Below are 22,112 nucleotides of genomic sequence, written 5' to 3'. Positions count from 1 at the left end.
CTTATATCCTTGCATAAGGCAAGAACTAAGACGACGTACATTAATAAATACATTTATTGATAAAATCTGTCACAGTATGATGGCATGAAAACCCAGCTTGGAAACAATCTGAACGCCTACATGAAATTGAAGACACTAATTGCAACATCCCTCTGTTTTGAGACCTCCTTGAGCTTTGCCTTCTTAGACTCCTGGCTGGGCTCAGTGGTAGACAACCGCTTCTTCTGCTAGAAGACGGGGAAAAAAAGCACAAAATTAAAGATAGCACTTGCTTGGCGGCATGGCATGTGCCATGTCATGCCATCACAGCCGACGAATACCAATGTCTCCTTTTATGATGCCAGAAGTCTATGACACATGTTTCTCATGCTTTAAACACTGAATCAGCACACGACTTTCAATTTTGCATATGTCAGTACTAGGCAGTTTGTTCAGAAGATGTTATGAATATTTGCTCACTTGATTTTTTTTCGATTGATTTGATTTGATTTATTTTCACAAACAAGCAGGTACAAGGTTGTGGTGGAAAACTGTAAAAAAGCTGCAAAGAAGGCAGCTTGACAGGCCGCAAGTTCTGTTTCTCCTGTCTTCTCCTGTGATTAATAATAAATTCTTTCTGCATTTTCTTTTTAAATGGTGGCATGATATTTTATTAGGCAGATTCGGGTTTACTGTTTTCTACTTTCCAATAATCGATCAATAACCATTTCCTTTCACAAACTGCCTGCTGAATATGTCATCGCAAAAGAGACGCTGTTTTCTGAAACGAACTATAATGTGTCAAGGTTTTTCATTTACTATTTTTTTTCAAAGCTTACACCTTGGAGCGCAGGGTAATTTGGTACTCAGGCAGGGAAACATAGTGTCCACTATTATACTACAAAATGTTGGTGACACAGTGAATTGTAATGCTAAATTTGTACCATAACAGCAGAACCTTTTTAGGGTTTACGCAAATTTCCCCAATAGAGGGTTAAGGAGGTAGTAACGTGGACTACTACAGACATTTTAGGCCTCCACATACAGTCAGTGGTTTTAGGAGACATGAGAGGTAGCCTGCACTGATGCAGATTTTGCCGTCTAAAAACAATGCTGGTGCCACGCTCGTATTTGAAACCAAACATAATATAACAACCACAGATATTACAAAGTATTGGCTGTATTGAACTGTTCCTAATAATTTTTAACAAACACTTGCAGTTCTGCCATAAATCGGATATGCATCGAACTGCTAAGCTCCAAGCTGTGCTTGCTGGGATGGCAGACAGCAGACTTTGCCTCACTACACGAGTGACTGGTGGTAATGTGGCAAGCTTGCGCCATGATCTCGGACTTGCCAACAGCGCCGCGGATAGCAGCTTAACAGTTGATAGCCGGGCGATCGGCACCCGTTTATGCCTCTCTCACTCGTTGATAGTGCCCCGTAACCAGCAACACTGTCAGTTTTAGCCTTCCAGTAGGCATCCTGTATTTATGTTGACTGTCATGGAGGTGGTGAAAACGGCGATGGCTTTCATTCTGGTGTCCCATTTTTCACGACACCGCTGTAATGTGGGGAAGCCACGCTTGTTGGTGCTTGCGCACATGCTCCTTAGCTGTCAGGAAGCACACTAGATTACTTACTATTCTGGGACGAATATGAGTACGCCTTAGTACTGCTGGCACTAAGCCAAAACTTAGAAATGCTGTTTAAGACTCACTGGTTTCTGTTCAGCCGCCCTGAAGACAAAATTCTTTGTGGTGATGGAACCTTCAGTTTCGGTAGGGGCGGTCACCTTGATGCGTTCGGCGATGCGGCCAAGCACACCCGAGTCAAGCCTCAGGAAAGAACCGCACATTGCCTGCAAAGGGAGAAAGTATAATAATTACGGCAAATCTTGCTCGAAACTTTCACTGTTCAAGTGTTGAGCGGAAACATTTGAGTCGCAACAAATGATTAGCATTATGCTTGGGAACTTGAGCCCAGACTTCACTATTCCAAACAAAGCAAACATCAGGAAATGGCTCCCTAAACTGCACTGATGCAACCAAGGCATACATGCCGTTGCTTTTAATTGAATATTTTGGCTTTGGCACAATAGTATGTGCTAACGGGAGAATGAGGACAGTCTGACGTAGGCCAATATCAATCACGATTGCCTAGCTGTGATGACAGACTCTGTTTTCAGTGAAAAAGGGGCTTTTATAAGCTAGAAAGGGTAAGAAACAAACAAGCAAGAAAAACATACAGGTACTGCTGCCAGCCACCGACTGTTTCCGCTAGCAAACTGGTTATATCAATGCTTTGTTTTGTTGCAGATCTCTGAGGCTAGGCCTCGCTGTCCAGTTCCATCCCGACAGTCACGTAGCCCCTTCCATCGCTGACATTACAAGTTTTAATCGAGTGCAAACCGTTTCTTCTGGTTAACCTCCTTGCCTTTCCTTGGCAGGGAGAAAAAAAGTTTCAATCTTTAAAAGAAATTTAACATAAAATGCACTTTTCGCTCCCAAACAAATGTCGATATGCTCAGAGAAAAGCAAAACAATCAATTTTTAATACGAACAAGAATTCAAAGGCATCCTCAGCGTCTCATTAATTTGTTTCTGAGTAAAAGAAGGCTGGAATTACATTTAACAGGCGCAGCTGTTAGTCGGCATCCAACTTCTCAGTGCTGCAACACAAGCTGAGCTCATTGTACAGGTATACAGTGAAAGGACGCTTGCAAACTGTAAGACTTACCCCTTTGTTTGCAGCCATTTTTTTACTGAACCTCGAATCTTGCTTTGCAATCACTGTGCACAAAGAAGAGGCAAACAAAAAACTATTACTCAGCATCGGAAAGGTTACATGCACAATGCAACAAAGAGAAAAAAAAAGTAAAGTAAAAATAGTCTGCATGACTTCATCACCTGCAGGAGCTTTTAGCAGGGAGTCTTGCTCAGAGAATGAACCACTGCTGGGAGTGTCAGGCCGCTGAGAGGTCTCCTGGAAAAACAGACAAAATAAAGAAATTCGTATCTTTGTGCCTCAGTGTATGCTTCACCTGTTGCCCACTTTTTGTTGTGCTACAACTTTAATCAGAAAATTAAATGCTCCAGAGAAGTGGCATAATAAATTTGATAGGGCTGTCTGGCTCTAGTTCGGTGACCCAATAGTATCTAAAGAAATTAAATATCGACAGTAAGATTTTCGAAGCATGTCATTATTTATTTATCATCACCTGCATCCGCATGCTCGTGACATGCGGGAAAATGTTGCCAATTTTACGCTGCAGTGACAACGTGTGGTACGTTGAGTGATCTTATACTATTGATAGTACTATCAATAGTTTCGCATCACTAGGAATTGTCAACCAGACCGCATGAAAAATATCGGTGGCCACCAGCTTAATGTCAGTATTAAGAGTGTATTGCAGTTATAAGCTATTGTACAGCTGTATCTGGGCTGCTTTAAAGAAGCCATATAAAAGCGTCCGCATACTTTCCAATCCACATTTGTCGTTCAAAAGACACCATTGTACAAGGCCAGGCTGAGAAAAGCAAAACCTTCATTTTGACTTCTAATTGAATAACGACGATTAATTCAGTGTACCATGCCAATTAGCAAAGCTCACCATGGCCTCTGCCACAAGCACACGCAGAAGTGGCATGGTACTGACCATGCAGGGCCTCATTCTGAGGCCCGGGCCCAGGCCAGTTCCCACAGCAGCTCAAGTGGTTAACTGCTCAATGTGTGCAAGTATACCTACTCCTACTACACAAGTAAAGAGGTGGCCGCCAAAGGCGCTCAGATCACAATAATACTTCAAAGAAATGGTTTGGTACACATAAAAAGAAAAGCTGAAGCGGGTTCGCCTGTTTGACTTTTTTGCACAGTGACTTCGTCGTCATCAAAAAGTAGCTCCCAAGTTCCTAGAGCCAAACGAAAAGGGTTGCATACAGACATGATAAACTAACTCGTGTTAACTCAGTCATTTTTTACTGGTCGCAGTGTCTAAATATCAGTGTCCTTGCAGCCATAGCAATGGAATTTCTTTTTCTTTTTTAATAAGCACAATCCCGCAGGTTGAATTCATGGACGCACTGATCGAGTTTCAATAAAAACGAAAAGCACAAGGGCCTGTTTATTGTGTAATATGCATTAAAAGAACTGAAGTGCCTGAGCCAATAAGCTCTTCCCCCATGACATTTCTCACAGCACAGAGATATGTTTTTGGGATGAGAAGGCACTCAATCAAAGACTACCGTAGAGGACACAGCTGCCCGTCGAGCAGTCGAATAAAGGGCATTCTACAGCGGTTCTTACGAGGCTTTAAATATATAGTAGTAGCAAGTGGAAGCACAGAACTGAGCAGATGGCATGCCCTTGCTGACAGCTGAAACAGCCCAAGCCAGAGGTGCTCTTTACTTTAGTAGACGAATGCACTTGTGCAAACAAGCCGTGTCAGACATTACAACGCTCCACTATGAACGCTGCAGTAGTGCATCCCCTTGCTGGATGCTTTAGAGCCTGCGAGAGCGGATGTTCACTGCTATTCTTCAGCCACTGAAAAATGCCGCTGAGCTTGTCTAGTATCGATATATCAACTAGGCCAGGCGTGCGCGTCCGAAATTAATTAGACACGGCAGTTGCTGATTAAACCCAGCTTACAAATGACATAGTATTAACCTTCCTCTCATTCCGTGTCGAAGAATAGCTCCTTGGAGATTTTAGTGCCGGGAGTCTCTCATGTCTGAGATGTTCCGGGCAGCAAAAAAAATTGGAGGGGACGCTTAACCCTTCAAGGCGTTTTGTGCACAAAGTCAACTCGTGCCTTCATTCGAGAGTCTGCAGCGCCTAGCAGTGTTATCATTGTTCCAGATGAATTTAGCACCATTCATATCCAAAACAGTTTGTTCTTTTCATCCCATATAGCGAATGCAGTAACTAATATTTTATAAAACATTGGGCGGGGTAGCATGTCGTCTGCCAGTTTTGTGCATACAAATTTTGCCACCAGCAATTAAATAATTTCCTTTTTCTCTCAATTTCTCTGTTAGTATGCACCTTAATAATAATAATTGGTTTTGGTGGAAAGGAAATAGCGCAGTATCTGTCTCATATATCATTGGACACCTGAACCCCTCTGTAAGGGAAGGGAGAAAGGAGGGAGCAAAAGAAGAAAGGAAGTGAGAGGTGCCGTAGTGGAGGGCTCCGGAATAATCACTGACATCGCACAGCACACGGGCACCTTAGTATGCACCTTCGAAACAGAAAGCGATTCAAAGATCCCTCAGGTGTTTACCTGACAAATTATGGCGATTCTATGGTACAATTTGCAACTGCTGTGACACTTTGTATGATATTTTGCACATCAATGAAAAATTTACCCCTTTGTATTTTGAGCTGGAAGACTAACAAACTGCCTTTATTGATGTATTAATCTATTATTAAGGCAAAAAATTGTTTGTTTCTTTATGGAAACAGAAATTACGTCTGAAAGTGTTAAGCTCTGCCTTAAGGGTATGATGTGATAGCGTTAATGCCCATGTATGTGGAATAGGTAATTCTGGACTTCACATTCATAGACCCCTAGGAGTCCATATACTACTGGCACAGTGGTGCAGCGGTTAAGCGATGCGCCACTGCCTTGCGGTGGCAGGCGCTGACACCGGTGGGGCTTGTGAGACCCAGGTCACTCCTCCCGAGCAACCTCTTGCGACCAATTTAACTGCAACCTGCCACGGTGGCCAGTTTGCTCACAATCCGGCGGGTAGGTTGTGATGACACCACAAGGTCAAGTGACACAGGTAGCCCACCTATCTTGCGGAGTGCCCGCTTGCTCCGGCTGCGAGGCTTCGAACAGTCGCCGACGCCAAACATTTTTTTCCAACATGGGGGTGCTAATGCTTTTGTGTTGAAAGGGCAAGGGGGGGATTTATTGTTTGTAAATTCTGTTGCGCAAGAAAATACGATAGCAGACATGACAAAATAAGCAAACAAGCGCTGAGAAATTTTTTTTTCTCTGCCTATGCCACGGTCGGCAAAACAGCGCATCTCTACCGTAGAGGCTTTGAGCTCATGCCCACAAAGATTTCGATAGGCCCCTGTGTTGTTTATCTGGAAGAACCTCACACTTCAATGTTTACACTGAATGCTCAGAAATTGGAAATTCAACCTTCGTAATAAATACTCGGAGTATAGTCTACTGCCACATTTATTTTTCCATACTTATAATATAAAAGCTAATGAATAAAAATTGACTCATCGTTGTAAACAATACAATGTCATGTACTAAACGGTGTCGTTATAGATGGACTGCACAGAAACAAATGCACCACTAGATGTCTAAATTACATAATTGGTTCCTTTGATCGTCATTTCTTTAACCTGTTCTGATGGGACATTATTACAGCAATAAATCAGTCGATACTTTCGTGTTCTGCCCCGCATGCCTCATACGTGTTTCCATGGTCTAAAGTTTGTGGCTAGTGTATTAGCACACCTGGACTCCGACATCATCCGCACCTGTTCCTGCAACCATCTCCTGCGTTCCAAACGTTGTAGGCGCCATGTGGCATCAGCCTCCTGCTCTGTTTCGTGCTGAGCATCTTCTTCGCCATCCGAACCAGGCTGCAGGTTTCCGTCGTCAATGGCTGCGAGCAAACAAATATGGCTGCATATTGTTGCCGCTACCATATCAGGCCATTCATAGGCTCGGGTGAGACCTTGCCAACACAGCTACTGCCAGTGTTTTCAAAACCATGCTTGAAATCTGCAACTTTGTTCAAGCTACCAATGAGCAAAACACATCACCAAGAGAGGTTAAACAGTGAGATTCTTAAACTAAGCAGCCTATTATGCTGGTTAATTTGCGTATGTTTCTCAGGTTTCATTTCTTCTTGACTGTACTTGTTTTTTTGCTTGGGTGAATGTATGATCTCAAAATGAGGCAGGCAGCATTTAGTCCTGCCATCAGTAACATCCTCGCCATGCATTTCGATGGAGGTGAAATGCAAAAGTACCCATGTGCTGCCATGTGTGTGCTCAATAAAACACCCCAAGACGTCAAAATTAATTCCACTTCGCCGACTCTTTTCTATCTCCGTCCTTCAACCATTCCCTCATGGCGCAGTTCACTTGCCCATTGTTGGAAGGACAATTACTGAATCTTTCCTTTCCTCATAACCATTACCGCTACAATAATTAACAACATTAATGATTTGCAATAGCATATCTTTTTACCCATCTCTACCTTGACAAACTCAGGTCCCCAGGCATACTACTTTAATGCTCACATGTGGTCAAAGGCTTGAAGGGTGCTACACAAAAATTTTTTCGCACAAGACACCACCAAGCCCTTGTTTATGGTCAGTGCTGATGGCGCCTTCGAACAAGTGAACCTTCAGAGTAAGAACCTACGGACAAAGTAAAGCATGCCATTATAATCACGGGTGCCTTGCTAGCCCTGACCACTTTCATCCACAGAAGTGCCTCGTCTTTTTTCCCGTGGGTTTCTTCCTTCATCTTGCTACCTGCTTGTATGCTTTCAGACTTGCTGCATATCTTTACCATAACTCACACTGTCCGCTACTTCTTCTTCAAGTGCTAAAAGCTGGACCTTTCCCCCAGTGATGTCCAACTGTGACTACAACCTTGCCCAAAGCCACCCAAAATAATAGGCTTATCTATTTCCAACCAAGCATAAGGCTGTCCCTGCCAGAAGCCTGATACTATGCTTTCTTTTTTAGGCTTAAATGCTAGATATAAATTTAAATGACATTTAAAGTTAGAAGCATACCTCCTGAATTGCGCCAACGAAACTGGCGCTGACGGCCGGCGCCATCGGTGTGAAGGTCTCCGTCTTCCAAGAGCAGTTCTTGGTAAATCTTCAGCTCGCGTTTGTCCTCGTCAAGAAGCTGCTTGCTATACAAGAGAATGGCATGGCAATAATGTGAGTTGATTCAGAAAGGGGCACACCGAAGACAGGAGAAAATGGCAAGAAACTTAGATTAATGTGCCTGCTTCAAACATATCTGAGCAAAGTAGCATCATCAGTCATTTCATCTGCAACCATACACTTCACCACTTTCGCACTGTGGCATTTCATTCAGAAACTCTGTGGGCTAGTGCACACTTTCCTTAACATTTAGTTCGTACCGTAGAGCTTCAGTGGTGCTGGCAGCTGTTGCACTGACCTGCTCTAGGAGAGTCATGGCCAGAGCAGGCCAAATCTAAAGGGCACATAGAACACACGTTGCAGCAACAAAATGCGCAGCATCTTAACATAAGCAGGAGAAAAAGATAGTATGTACATTTAGCGTATGCATGTTAGAGGTTTCATTACCTTAAGAGGAGCGATCTAAAACTTTTGTCTTCAGAGTCAACATAGCAGTACCGAACACTGCACCAAGTAGGTCATTTAAAGATTACCCTGAAATTGGAAGACTCTTGAAAAAGTTTTGCTAGGCATTCACTACAGTACAGAGGAAGAAGACCTGGCACTACAGACTTCCAGTGCAGCAGTTGAGTGCTTTTTTTATGACAGAAGGATGTCCTATTCTACTCAAAGTATTCTGCTCTAAAAAACTAGTTAAAAGAGTGGTGAAATATTTAGAATACCTAATTAACATTGGTTTATCTGCTTAGTGCAGAATGGTACTCAAAATTACTACAATAACCAAGTCAATGCTGCAGGCATTTGTTGCTAAATTTTAATGCGATTGTGCTAAGGGTCCCGTTCAGCGAGAACCTGGTGTCGTAGCAGTTGGTGTTGTGCCAAGAAAATCGAGATTGGTTGAGAGGGTCATGACATCACAACCACATGACCATGCAAAGGTGATTCAAACCCCCACAGTGATCGCGCAGTACAACAGTGGTGACGTCACTACACAATTCCTCGTTGGTCTGCAGGGTTGTGACGTCATTCCAGTACCATTAAGTAGTGCCTCCGAAGAAAGGAAGCCAATTGCACTGATTAGAAAAATGGACGAGCTGGGACTCGAACCGCTACCCCTTGAACACTGAGGGACTTTCGTTTGGCTTGGTTAAAGGGAAGCCTAGTGTATCTTGTGGTAAATAATAATAAAAATTAGCACAAAAAAAAAATGAAATGACATAAAGAACCTTGTCCGTGTCTGCAAAGCGATATGCAGAGGACCCCTGGCCGCTGAAGGGATTCATTAATGCTCTCGTATCATACTCTTAAGCTGGAGCATAAGTGTCCTGCAAATATTTTGTTCACCTAAACCTCAAGCCCAACGTACAGTGACTGAATCTCTTCGCAAACATGACCAAAGAAAAGGCTTACAAGTGAAAGCGGCCTATCTCTTCCCGAATTTGGTCAGTGTCCTCTTTCTCGTTCTCGGCAGCAATGAGGTCGGCTAGCACACCTTCTTCATCATCGTCCTCTTCGCCGTCACTTCCAACGTCACTTCCAGAAAGCTCAGCTTCTTCCTCGAGGAAATCTTGTAGCCTGGAAGACAATGAGATGTTCAAGCTGTTCACGGCACAGCAGCAGGCCTTCACTGAGCCACAACTGTGACATGCAACATGCACACATTTACCTACTTGCAATGCAGTAGCATGTCACCAGACACAGTGACATGTTACTGTCTCTTGCCACAAAAACATATCGGTGTCAGCAATAGGTCACAAGATACAGGTATGAATGCACTGCATATCAGCTGGCAAACAAAACCACACACCATGTAAAATATGTCAAGAGGTGGTGCTGTGACCTGGCGCAGTAATGTATCTTCTCTCTGTCACAAGTGCGACTTCACTATGATATGCAATGTGTTTATGCGTCATGCTTCCGTCACAGTGAAAAGCTTCATGAAAAGTGTGGTATGCTACAGCCCAGCCTGAAAACGACAAAGCGTCCAGTGGATGAACATGTCAATTGATAATAGATCTTGAATTATTTTCCTGAAGCAAACAACTTGAACTACATTTGTTTTGAACGTTTAAAGTGACCCCTTCTGTACTGTGAGCCAAGGCAGCGAGGAAGCTTGCCTAGGCGCAGGTTCTTCCTTGCTGGTGGCAGGCACTTCGTCTTCACCGCCGCTGTCAGCTTCATCCTCAACCAGTTCATCCTGGCTGGCTTTCAGAAGCTCATTATCATCATCGTCCTCATTTTCTTCCAGTTCTTCAGCCGGAGTGCTGAAAAAAGAAACAATGCAAAAGCTAAAAGAAAACCAACCGCAAAGTTTCACTATGCTTGTTTTTAGCCACTGTTCTTTATTCATCATCCCCAGAGCATAGCCTTATCGTTTTCACTTCATTACAATGAGTGAGTCACCTTGCATATGCCTGCTAGATTGTTCACAAAAGGCCAGTCAAGTGCAGCCAACGTGCTACATATGTTCTAGGCTGTTTGCAACAATGCAAGAGCATTACCTGAAAGTTTCCAACACATTTAATAAACGGAGTGCAGCCAGCAGCATGGTCATACCGATCTTGATGACAGTCCGGTGTGTGCAATACTATCGCTGCCACTTAGTTGCTTTCTTTTCATTGGGGGCACAAGTTGACCCAATAAATTGCTAGTTTCGACCTCGTTCACAGCCTGTCCACCTGTTTTTTAATGGCTGCTTGCCTGCCTCTGTCACCGCTACCCATCAACGGTAAAACACCTAAAGTGTACGAACTAACAAGATTTGAAGGTTAATGCAGACATTTCAGCTGAAGAGGACGTGTGTCGCAGTTATGTTATAGTGTGTCACAGGTTTTTCCTGGTGTCACAGTTACTCACTCTGCAACAAGAGTGGTAGTGCAGGATAGATCAAGCACCTAGCTAAACGCACGTATCTCATTTAGCTTTCTTGGAAGAACTAGCTGCCTTAGGGCACTAGTTGCCCTAAGTTGCCCTAGTTTTCCTAAGTTGACCAAGTTGTCACTGCCTTCAAATCGCATCAGGCTGAACATACGCCACTGTAAACAATCAAAATGTGCATGGCACAATGTAAGAAAAAGAAGGGGGCCTCAAACGGGCTTTCCCGCACAAGGCGCATTTCGAGCTTCGATGCATCAATGACCTGCCAAAGGGTAGTAAGATCAAAGACCGTTTTCCCAGGAATTTCACCCCAGAAAAGCCAAGCACAATGCCAAGGAAAAGCTTGTACACAGTGAAAAACTGGTGAGCACCCACTGGCACTGGGGATCGAGCTCAGCACCTCCAGCATGCGAGGCAGGTACTCATATCTAGTGGTCTGGGTATCTGCTTGAGCAATCAAGCTACCAACAGAGCTAAGGAGAAGCCATGGCTTGTGCCACACTTACCGTGCTGCAAAGCTGCCAGAGCAAAGCCCTACCAGCTCCTCCATGTCTTGAGACTGACTGATGGGGGCAGGCGTCCCACCTTCCCACGGCTTGGCGAAGTCCTCTGAGAAAATCGCAACGCAATTGCGCCCATTTCAGTTAAACATGAGGGGGAAAGCACTGCAAACAGACCCAACCAAGATCGACAGCTTCCTCGACCAAGTTATTAAATGCCAGGCACCATTACAAACAAAAACCTGACAGTCGACCTTAACTTCTGCAGCAGTATAACACACATCTGTGAAAATTAGTTCCGTGTTGTAGCGATGCGAAGAATCTGAGCCATGCTGTATATATGTCATTAGTGTGCTCTTCTAGGATTTCCCACCGCAACGGTTCTCTATCACTACACATTGATTGCCTACTCCAAGTGCCATTGGTTCAATGCCCTTTCAAGACGGGTCTAGAGAGATAGAGATTTTTTTCTCGTTTTTTTTAGCTTCAGTTCCATTATTTTTACTCTGAAATACAAAGAACAATGCCGTTAAGTGCTGTATTCTTTAAAAATTTTGAAGCTCCACAACATGCTGTGTGCACTCACCTGTTTTTGCACTTTGATGAGCATAACCAGTAATGTTTACTGCTTTAGAATTTTAGGAAACCATTTACAAAAGCTGAAATGAGTAACTCGCCTTACTCCAAAAATGACAAATTACAAACAGTCAATGTAATCAACGAATACTAGTGTACACCTGCATGGCACATACCAAAGGCACTATGCTCCAGAGATTTGGTTTGAGTTTCTCTGAGCAACGCTATAACACTGCTGGTGACAGCCTCCATATGGTGTCGCAAGGCAATTAGTAACGTACCACAGACCGCTTACATGCTATAGCATTGGTGATCTTACCTGAAAACTGCCTTCGAAGAGACCTGCACGCTGTCAACGCCCTGAAAATGACAGCAATCATCTTTAATGGGGGATGTTTGACATCACAGGTATAGCTCACAGAAACGTGAGTAAACAAGCCTCGCACAAAATGAAGAGATTGTTCTTCAAGCAAAAATTAAATTCCTTTGCAAGTTTCATAAGGCTGCCATTTGCCCTTGCAACATATTTCCAAAGTGAAGCCATGAGTCAACAAGTCCATTCTCCATGCGCTCGCCCTCAACAGTAGCTTTTCCCTATGAAAGTACATTATAAGTCTGTATAGAACCTATAAACCTTGTCTACGACTCTATATCGAGTGCACTGAAATAAATGGTGTATAAATGCACTTTGCTTTCATTTTCCAGGGCAAGCATTTTATAAGTGAATGCCGGGAGAACCGTAAAATTCTGAGCAAGCGTCCCCGCCCTCGCAAGTCGAAATTACTGGCAAAGTAGAGGGGGGCGCTATCCCAGAACGGTGCCGAAATTCAAGATGGCGGCGACATTTTCCCGCCCCCAAAAAAAAGCACATTGCACATGGATTTTAAACGTCCTGCCGTTCTTTCCCGCTCAAAGAACTCGAAGAGCGCATCGTCCACGCATTCACTAAACGCCGGCACACCATTACTCAATTTTCTTCGAAGTTTTGCTTTCCCGTTGCTTTGCTGTAGCAACTTCTCGAAATTCTTGTCCCGCCATTGTATGACCTCAAGTTTCTTTGCCACTGTGCACGAATGCATTGCCGACTTGACAACGCCAGAACAAGACAAATGGTGCGTGACGAATGGGCATGCAAATGGCTTGGAAAGCAGGATTGGATTGGATTGGATTCTTCGACTGGATAGGGCACGCCAATGTCACCTGGGGCCGGAGCGTGATAAGGGCGCGGAGCGGACGGGGGAGGGGAGGGAGGGGGGGGGCTTTCCCGGAACGGCGTGTAAATGTGAAATTAACAGTGAAGTTAAGAGAGGCCCTTGCATGGGTGGGGGTGCTTGTTCGGAATTTTACAGCAGGCATTTATTAGGCAAGAACCAGAATAAATTTTCTCGCAACTGTGATTATCATAGGTAAGCGTCACAACTTTTCTTTGTAACCAGATAGCTGTGCTAAGGTGGATGCTAGCGAGTACAAGTCGAACTTTGTAATACCGAACGGGTAAAAAAATCGTAAAATAGTTCGATACAGCCAAAATTTGCAACGCAAATTTTCGTTAAAAATGCTCTCAGGAGCACTGCAATTTAGTCAGTGAAGGGACGGCAAATCAGGTGATCATTATTAGAGAGATTGGGGAAACCTTCCTGGCATTTTAGTGCTGTGTTGAAGGCGCCTGAGGCGATTCTGGAGGCTGCAAGAAAACCGAGTGTCAGCTAGGCTGGCTTCCCCGCAATACAGCCATGTCACGTGGAAATTGATACGTCAAAGTGAAAGCTATCACCGTTTTCATAACCCCTGTGACAGCTGACAATGAGAGCAGGATGGAGGCTACAACCGTCCAAGCCAATGCTTCCGGGGTGCTGTCAATGGGTGTGAGAGGCGTGAACGCGTGCTGAATGCCGGTCTACCAACGCCACTGTATATTCTGTAATGCTGTTGGCGAGTGCGAATCTTGGCGCTAACGCTTGCTGCACCACCCCCAGTCACTTGTGTAGTACGGCAAAGCCTTGCTGCCTGCCATCCGAGCAGGCGGCAAGGCGCTGGGGAGTTCGATATATCCGCTTCATATATCCGCGTGCAATATGTAAAGCAGAAATTGTATGTGTTTGCTAAAAATATTTAGGAACAGCTTGACATGGTCAATGATCCGCAATAACTGTGTTCGTTATATTGTTATACATAATTCGCTTGAACGAAATCTACGCCACCTTGGATGATATCTCTAAACAAATTAGAATTTGTAACTTGTAACTGGTTGTTTCAAGATGACAAAATATGAAAATAGGTACAGACCCGGCAGTTCCAGTCAAGGGAGAGAATGATAAGGCTGGAGCTCTGGAGACAGTTGAGTATGATGGACTCTCCTGAAAGCTGCTGGATGCAGATGCGTTTCCTTGCTTTGGGGTATCCTACAGGAGTACACCAGGGCATAGTTATAATAATGATACATATTTTCATCTCATAAAGGCTTAATTAAACCTGATATGAAGTGCAGTGTACAAATAAAGAATTTTTTTTAGAAAAAGAGAGGTGTGGCATCACGATGGGAAATATGCATAGATAATTCACAGGCAAAAATAGCAGTTTACAGCAAAGATAATGACCTTATTTGCTGGCTTAAGTAGCTGTGTGTAAGCTAACAAGCTTTTGCAGTGTGCAAGGGCCAAGCCGACACCGCACTCAGCAGATTTTGCAATGCACCTGCAACCCCGGCACCCATCCTCATGGAGCCTACCCCCCCAAGAAATGCATGGCTGGCCTTCAAAACGCACACCAAGGCTTCCCAAGCACAAGTATCTTTGTGAATAAACAATCAGGTATCACTATCACTGGCACTTGTGCTGAAAAGAAATCATTAAGTGGCAAATAGCGGTGATAACTTAGGCTTGATGCCGAACGCCAGTGACAGAGCCCTCACAAAGCAAGCACGCAGCACCAAACAATGAAACCACAAGCGAAAAGTTATTGCGAGGAAGTGAGGCACTCCTCACCATTTTTGACTGTGTCCTGGGGAGTCCCGTCAACGGACTGAAGAGCTCCATTTCGTCAGACTGATAACCTCGCAACACACTATATCTCCGGTTCAGAGGCGTCTCAACAGTTCTCTCCCTGTTTGCTGGCAGCGGAGAATCCACAAAGCTTTCTGCTTCTGGAAAGCAGGTAAGAAAAAAAAAGAAGGAAGGGATTGGTTGTCCAGCCTGTGAACATGTTACATGTAATATACTCTGACAATCAATTCATCAAAATGCGTTTTTTACATGCATATGTATTGAGAGTTAAACCGTGATGCACGAACTTCTATGTAACAAAATCCTCGATGTTAAAAAGTATTTCAGTTTTCGTAACCTACTGTCCATAGAGCACTATATATTTCCAGCTTCAATATAACAAACTATATTCTGCTGCACTTTCAACGTAACGAAATTTCCCTGCTGCCTCGAAACAAACCTTATGAAAAATTGTACCCTTGGTTTGAGCACCTAGGCAGAGTGTGTGCCGAAGCATGCACTGGAGTGTGCAAGCAAAAGTGGGTGCCGCCAACTAGAACAACCAACTAATCCGCACCAAATGAAGTCCCTATAACTGGCTGCGGCAAGTACAAGTGCAATGTTCAATAATGGTTTCCCACAATTGTGAAAGCAAACAAGAGGTGAAAAGAACAGCTCAAAAATTTCACAAAAGTGCACCACTACACAGTATATATCTCCTTTTAGCTGTCAGAATATATCTGAATTGTATGACAAGGCAGTGCAATTGCTTCCCTTCTGCTATAAGCATGGTACCCGCACTTACAAATTCAGGTGTGTTCTGACCATTGAGACAAGCTTGCATGCCAGGTATATAATAAACATTCAAAGCTATAATCTATCTTAAACATTGTTTCCAGGTTATATTATTACTTAATTATAACAACGAAATTAAGCAGCTTTCACTGGAGAAAATATAGAACCATTCTTCATGGAAAACACTTCGATACGCGGACACTTCAGCTGCGCATTGGCGCATTTTAGCAAGAGACCACTACCGCAAACTCTCGTTAAATTGAACTCGCCTTATTCGAATCTCTTGTTCATGCAAACAGAAGCTTCAGTTGTATCAAGACCAAGTGCACTGAGAAGTAGCAGTCCATTTGATCTAGTCAATTAAAAAATCCAAATAAATTTTGGTTCCCCTTTTGATTTCTAATCTTCGGTATTTGGCTGTCTTGCCCCCTCAGCTTCTGGCTTATCTGAGGCATCTGGAACTGTTACACACGAAATGAAAGACGATACTAAAATGCAGAAATGAAAACAAAGAGAGTGCATGCAGGATGACATGCATGCTTAACATGTATAGTAATTTGAGACAAAGTACAAAACTGAAACAAGAAAGAAGAAAAGAAACTCACGATTCTCATCGCCGACTGCTGGCTCATCTATGTTATCCTCCGCGTCAAGAAACGGCGGCATTTCAAGGTGTAGCTCGCCATCAAAGTCCTCTTCGTCCTCGTCCAGGAGTTTCTTGCCAAATGGACTTTTCGTTCTTACTCCGTCTTCATCTTCATCGTCAGAAACAGGGTTCACTTTTTTCGCTCGTTTCTTGTGTTTCAGAACCACTTCCTCGTCTGAGCCGTTACCACCTTCGTCTTCCTCTTCTTCATCATCTGTTGCATGGAAGTTAGTTCACTGATTTGCTCAACACCAAACCCCTAGCTTGAAGCACTAGGAAAGGTGAACACTCCAAAAGAAACGAACCCCTAGCTTGAAGCACTAGGAAAGGTGAACACTCCAAAAGAAACGATTAGTGGGAAGGAGACAAAAGAGCTAAGAAAAAGCACTTGCATTAAAACAAATGGTATATTTAGAATTGAATTCTTTAAAGAGTGTTCGAACATAAGTATGCCATCACTTCAAATCTCGTGACAGATACATCTTTCCCCACAGTACTGCAAACAATCCTATGGTGATTATTTTGCAACCCTTTCATTAATTTTACAAATTACCTAGCTTTGCCAATAAGTCTGCCTATGAACAATTTGTACCACTACCATGGAACTTAACAGTATGCACTTTCAATCCTCTTAATTCTTGTAAAAATCACTCTATGAACAATTCCAAAAGTGAGGTCAAAATTCAGAAAAAGAAATCAGTAATGGTATGTGGTGGTTCTGTCACAGTTATTGAAGCAAACGATGACTCAAAGCATCACAAGGCATAACTGTGCAAACCTTAACCTTGCACAATGGAGCAAACTGCAAGTTTACAATTCCTTGTGAAATGTTCTTCAGACAAAGTATTGCTCCGCATAATAGGCAATCTAGATGTCAGGGCAGCGCTAACAATGTCGTCCGAGAAGCAGCATCCTAGAATCCATTAGCCAGTTTTGTCCATAAATAATTTACTACTAAGTAGTAAACATGACAAACAGCAATGTTTTCAAGAGAAGAACCCATAAGGACAGACCTGACGATGTCTCGTGGTCATCTGAAAAGTCGTTTTCATCTTCATCAAGTTCATCAGCAAGTGCCAGGGGAGACTTTGGTGCATCATCATCACCCAAGTGAACCGTGCCATCCGGTGGAAGTTCTTCATTATCGAGGCAGCGTTGCAGGTAACGCTGTTCTCGGGAGCGGTTGCGCTGCTGACGGACTTTGCTCAGGAGATTCTCTTTCAAGAGGGTGAGTTGGCTCACTCCTGAAAGTGGGTTTTGAGGAAGTTGCTTCAATTTGTTTAGCTTTTTTAATATTTCACACATATACTTGCTATGATTAAATTTTGAAATTCAAGACAGCATGGAATGTTTCCACCTGGAGATATATAGATGACAGCGCAAATACAAGGGAACACTGCATTTTTGAACAATCTTTGAACCCCTCACTTGTTTTCATGTCTTTTAGAGATGCAAACATCCTATGCAGAGTAGTGTCGGCTCTCCCAGCTTCACGCTTGCTTAATTCTAACTCCAATTATTCGAACTAATGCTTTTGATGTATCAATATTGCATGAATTAAAGAAACTCTCAGCTTACTTCAAACTATTCCTATTGTGTTTGACCGATCATGAGTCGACTATATAACATTTTAGCCAAAAAACAGCAAGTCTTCAACTGCGTGTTAAGAGTATGGTAGCGTTAGTTGCTTATCCACCAGCCAACCCAAAATAACTGTTATTATACATTGATGTATCCCACAAGAAGGGCATATTAAAGGAGTTAAAAACAATGTAAAAGAAACCGCATCTCTACTCTTTTTACTTGTCCTTTTAGCAGGTTTTTTTTTTTCTTTCAGCAGACATGCTGATGAAGTAATCAATGCACAAAACTGGACACAAACCTTTTTCTGGCACAGGGCCTTCCTCTATGATTCCTGGTACAATGATGGCAGCCGCTTTTACCGTCCTGAAATGAGACGTAGTCCTCATGTCACCAACTGAAAGTTTAATGTTAGCCATCTGTGATTTTAATCCTGCTTGCCTTTTTGCACAATTCCAAAAATTTGAGAAACACCAACGTAACTGACTTGTAAGGTGTACATCAACTTTCATGCTTCACAGCTCATATTCCCCACGGTAATGATCCCCATATTCAAGCTTTGCTTCATTAAGAAGCGGTTGTTGAAGCAATTAAATTAAATTGTTAAAGCAACGTGTGGATTTTATACTCTCAGATTTTTGTGGCTATTAAACAGAACCAAAGACAAAGGAAGAAATTCTAAGTGAGGACTAACTTCAGTGCATGAATTTCGTGCTGCAAAATATGAGAGCAAAATTCGCCACCTCCTTCACACCTGTGAGCTACATTCACCACATCTCTGTGTAGTCATGCGAACCAACAAATCACTATTTGTCACAAACCTATTCAAAAGGATTTGCCACACCTAGATCAGATGCGGGTCTTCTGCAATATATAAACACCTTCCTTCCATTCATGAAATCCTTTAATTCCATTTGTCCCTACTGACCCTGACATATGGACAAAGCTTTTGACTTTTGAGCAATGCAGCTTTAATGGGTTTAATTTTGATCAAGGTTACAGATAACTGTGGCAAGACGCGCCATAGCTGGGTAATGCCTATCTCGTAACGTACAGCCCTGGTCAAAAGATTTCAGGACACAAGGTTTCCTTTTCAGCCATGTAACGGAGAACCTGTGGAATCACTGGAGCTCTAAATCTCTCTAAGGTGAGAAGAACCTATGTCCACACTTTTCAAGACCTTTTAGCTTTCAAAGGTGCCTTGAATGCCTCATAATACTGCCTTGTGATGTTTATGAAAAAAGGTCGTTTAGGCTCTCCTAATGAACACATGCTCTAGGCGGCCTCCAAGTGCTTTCGGATAACCATCACTGAACACCGCGACAATGTGATTGAAAGCAAACAATGCAGTGTTAAGACTTTTGACCAAGGCTGTGATGATGTGTTCAACATTCTTATGATGACAAAATAGAAAAAGTGGACTCATGCATGTTTCTCAGAGGTGCAGTGCAGACTCGTAGTGTACAGACACCACTTGATTTTAGACCATGCACCTCCAAGAAACAACCTGTTAAATTTTTCAAGTTGGCTTCTCCGAAAGGTTGTGTGGTAACCAGAAACTGCTCACAGATGGCATACGCTGGATGGATCGCATACGCATATTTCGAAAACGAATGGGGAATTCAATCAGACCGAATGCACCTCCTTTATATGCATAAGTTCTGAACAGCTGCAAGCTGATTTCAAGACTATGAGTAAAAGGGAACTCCCGAAAGGGAACGCTTCTTTGCCATCCCTTTTGTCTTCATTAACCCAAGGGCTATTTTCACTGTACAAAATTTAAAGAGATTGTAATGGGCGGCTTACAAGTGCCTCGCTCCTTGCACCCTCTTGATTGCACACCGAGCAAAGCGTATACATTCAGTCCATGAATGAGCGTTATTGGCCATATAAAAAGCTTTGCCGAGAGTGATTAAAAAAAATTTTGCAAATCAACTATGGATAAAAACATTTTTACTCACTCTTTCTTCTTCTTTGAGTCTTCCATCTTGGAATGCTTTACCAACCGCTTCAGCAGATGGTCCACGCCTTCAGGACGGTCACTGTCGCCATCCAGAAGAATCACAGGTTCCTTGCTCAGGCAAGGCACTGTGCCGGCTGCAAGAGCTTCTAAAGTTCGTCGGCGCCTAGAAGAAAACAATGGCACTTCCACTTTTTCGTCAAAACTTGGCTGTGCACTGTTTCCAGCTGGCTGTTTTTCAGGAGATGCCGTGTGTGCTGTTGATGGTTCAGCTGGCTTGTGATCAGTGGACCCGGTAAATGAAGATGCCATGTCATCAAGCAGTCGGTCAGTGCTGTTTGTGGTCAGAAAGAGAAATATGAAGACCCAAGAGTGTAAGGAATCCAATGTTGCACAGTGCAAAGTCATCAGCTACAGCATGTCAAAACACAAGAACAGACGGTTTAACTAAAAAAATGTTGGTTCTGACAAAAAACACGCAGGTGGATGTCTTTTACAGGTCTTAACATTCTTCTTCCATTACAAAGAGAACCGGTTACTATCTACAACAGTGCTACTTCATTTCCTCACCACAAGGCACACTTTGGAACTGATGCACACACACAGTAATGCAAAGAGACATCCTTCTATTTGCATTAGACTGACCAAATGGACAACCTTTTAAAATGAGGACAAAGAGTGATTTTGGTACACAAAAAGGGGCTCACCTTGAACTTTCTTCGGGTGAAACGATGGTTTTTTCTTCCTTTTTACACAGAGAGCTTGATTGTGATTCACCACTCCGCCTTTGTTGAAGGAAAGCCTTCAAGCTCAGTTTCTCTGGCTCATGGTAAGGCAGTGACATTCGTCTTTCTGCGGCACAGCACACAGCATAGAGATTGTTAAAGAGTGCAGGACACTTTCCTAAAGCCACAACCGTTCCTATTATATCACATAATGACATGGTCATTGGTTGTCCTTCGTAGTAAAAGGAAATGGTGCTTTAAAAACATGCCTGAGCTCCACAAAGTAAGTATTCATCATACCTTTCACTGCTTCTGAACATAAGACATCAACATCTCTCCTGTGTAATGGTTTTGCCCTATCAGGCATTTTTCTGATTAATTACCTTTGTCCGTATTAGTGTTTTGTACGCCTAGGGTGCAACCGACACAGGCTGTCCTCACTACAAAGTGATGGGTACGGAGAGGTTTTGCATAACATCAGGAACCATGAATTATTACTAACCGCTAATAAGTGACACTGGTGGAAATATAAGAATACAAAAACTCTAGTGAAACAGGAATACCGGAGCAAAGGCCCACATCATACTCACCCCGCATCATTCTTTGGCTGGTGCTGTATATTTCTCTAAGTTCTTCCATCGCCTTTTTGGCAGACTTCCGTTCCCCTCGACCATTTTTGTGGGAGCTGTGTGTTGATGAGTTTTCTTCGAGATCAAGATTTCCGCCTTTATCATCCCCGACAGGATCCGAATCTTTAGCGACGCCATCGTCTTCCTCATCGGAACTGTCGAAAATGCGGCGGACGTGTGAATGGGAAGGTTCACCTTCCTTGTCCGACGAATGCTTTGTCTCTTCGAGTTCTTTAAGGCCTGCACTTTCACCGCCGCTGGCAGGAGCTGAGCCTTTAGAAACGTCATCATCCTCGTCAGAACTGTCGAAGACGTAGCGGACACGTGAATTAGGAACTTTGCTTTCCTTTTCCGGCGAATGCTCTGTCGCGTGCAATTTCGAGTCGCTCGCGGCACCGTCATCACAGTCGAGTAACCGATTACTTTTTTCACACCCGCTGTCGCCTTCTTGATTAACTGGTCGATGATTACCGATATCTGATTCGCATTTATTGTGACGCGAAGCATCGCCATTTTCTTGCGCACTGAGCAAGTCGTTTGATGGAGTTTCATCTGAACACTTCTTGTCACCAGGTTCTGAACAGCTGGAAGCAGAGTTTTCTTGAACAATGTTGTCTTGAACTGGGCACGCCGCGCTGGGCGTGGGTTCAAGTTGGCAGTCCGTCTCCTCCGCTTTGTCTTCCCGAGGAGACAAGAACTCCTCTGTTTCGGGAATCACTTCAACGCCTTCAGCTACCGTCCTGTTGCTTGAGCATTCAGAATCTTTGCTGGAGTGCGGGAGTTCTTGTGTAGTCTCCTCGATGGGCATTGTATCCGCTTGAGAGTTCACCGAGCTCGATTCGATGGTTGTTTCCGTCTTTTGAGAAAACAGAGACTGGTCGGAAGCCTGCTGCGATTGCACTAACAGCAAATCCATTCTTACGTATTATGGGGTCCTGATGAAAATTCTTCAGCGCGGCCGTACAGCCGGACATTCAGGTGAA

General features: G+C 43.4%; 1 protein-coding gene across 1 annotated transcript; it reads right to left on the bottom strand.

The window, feature by feature from the left end:
• Positions 1-36: 36 nt before the first annotated feature.
• On the bottom strand, positions 37-22,045 carry LOC144106660 (uncharacterized). Its single transcript, XM_077639497.1, has 18 exons — positions 21,091-22,045; positions 20,483-20,627; positions 19,777-20,109; positions 18,117-18,181; positions 17,248-17,478; positions 16,194-16,448; positions 14,797-14,954; positions 14,099-14,214; positions 12,132-12,172; positions 11,243-11,345; positions 9,977-10,123; positions 9,270-9,434; positions 7,761-7,885; positions 6,488-6,615; positions 2,890-2,965; positions 2,720-2,772; positions 1,701-1,841; positions 37-227 (listed from the first exon to the last, which is right to left on the bottom strand). The coding sequence occupies exons 1-18, from the start codon at positions 22,043-22,045 to the stop codon at positions 117-119; spliced, it is 3,348 nt and encodes a 1,115-aa protein (XP_077495623.1). The 3' UTR covers positions 37-116.
• Positions 22,046-22,112: the final 67 nt, after the last annotated feature.

Source organism: Amblyomma americanum, chromosome 10, assembly GCF_052857255.1.
Source record: "Amblyomma americanum isolate KBUSLIRL-KWMA chromosome 10, ASM5285725v1, whole genome shotgun sequence".
Lineage (NCBI taxonomy): Eukaryota > Metazoa > Arthropoda > Arachnida > Ixodida > Ixodidae > Amblyomma > Amblyomma americanum.
This window is presented reverse-complemented; position numbering and strand designations above follow the sequence as displayed.

Coding starts and splice junctions, on each gene's coding strand:
- LOC144106660 (XM_077639497.1), bottom strand. CDS start 22,045: ATGGATTTGCTGTTAGTGCAATCGCAGCAGGCTTCCGACCAGTCTCTG. Junction 7,886..9,269: donor GAGATAGGCCGCTTTCACTT/GTAAGCCTTTTC, acceptor TCTCTTGTATAG/CAAGCAGCTTCTTGACGAGG. Junction 6,616..7,760: donor TCGTTGGCGCAATTCAGGAG/GTATGCTTCTAA, acceptor GTTTGCTCGCAG/CCATTGACGACGGAAACCTG.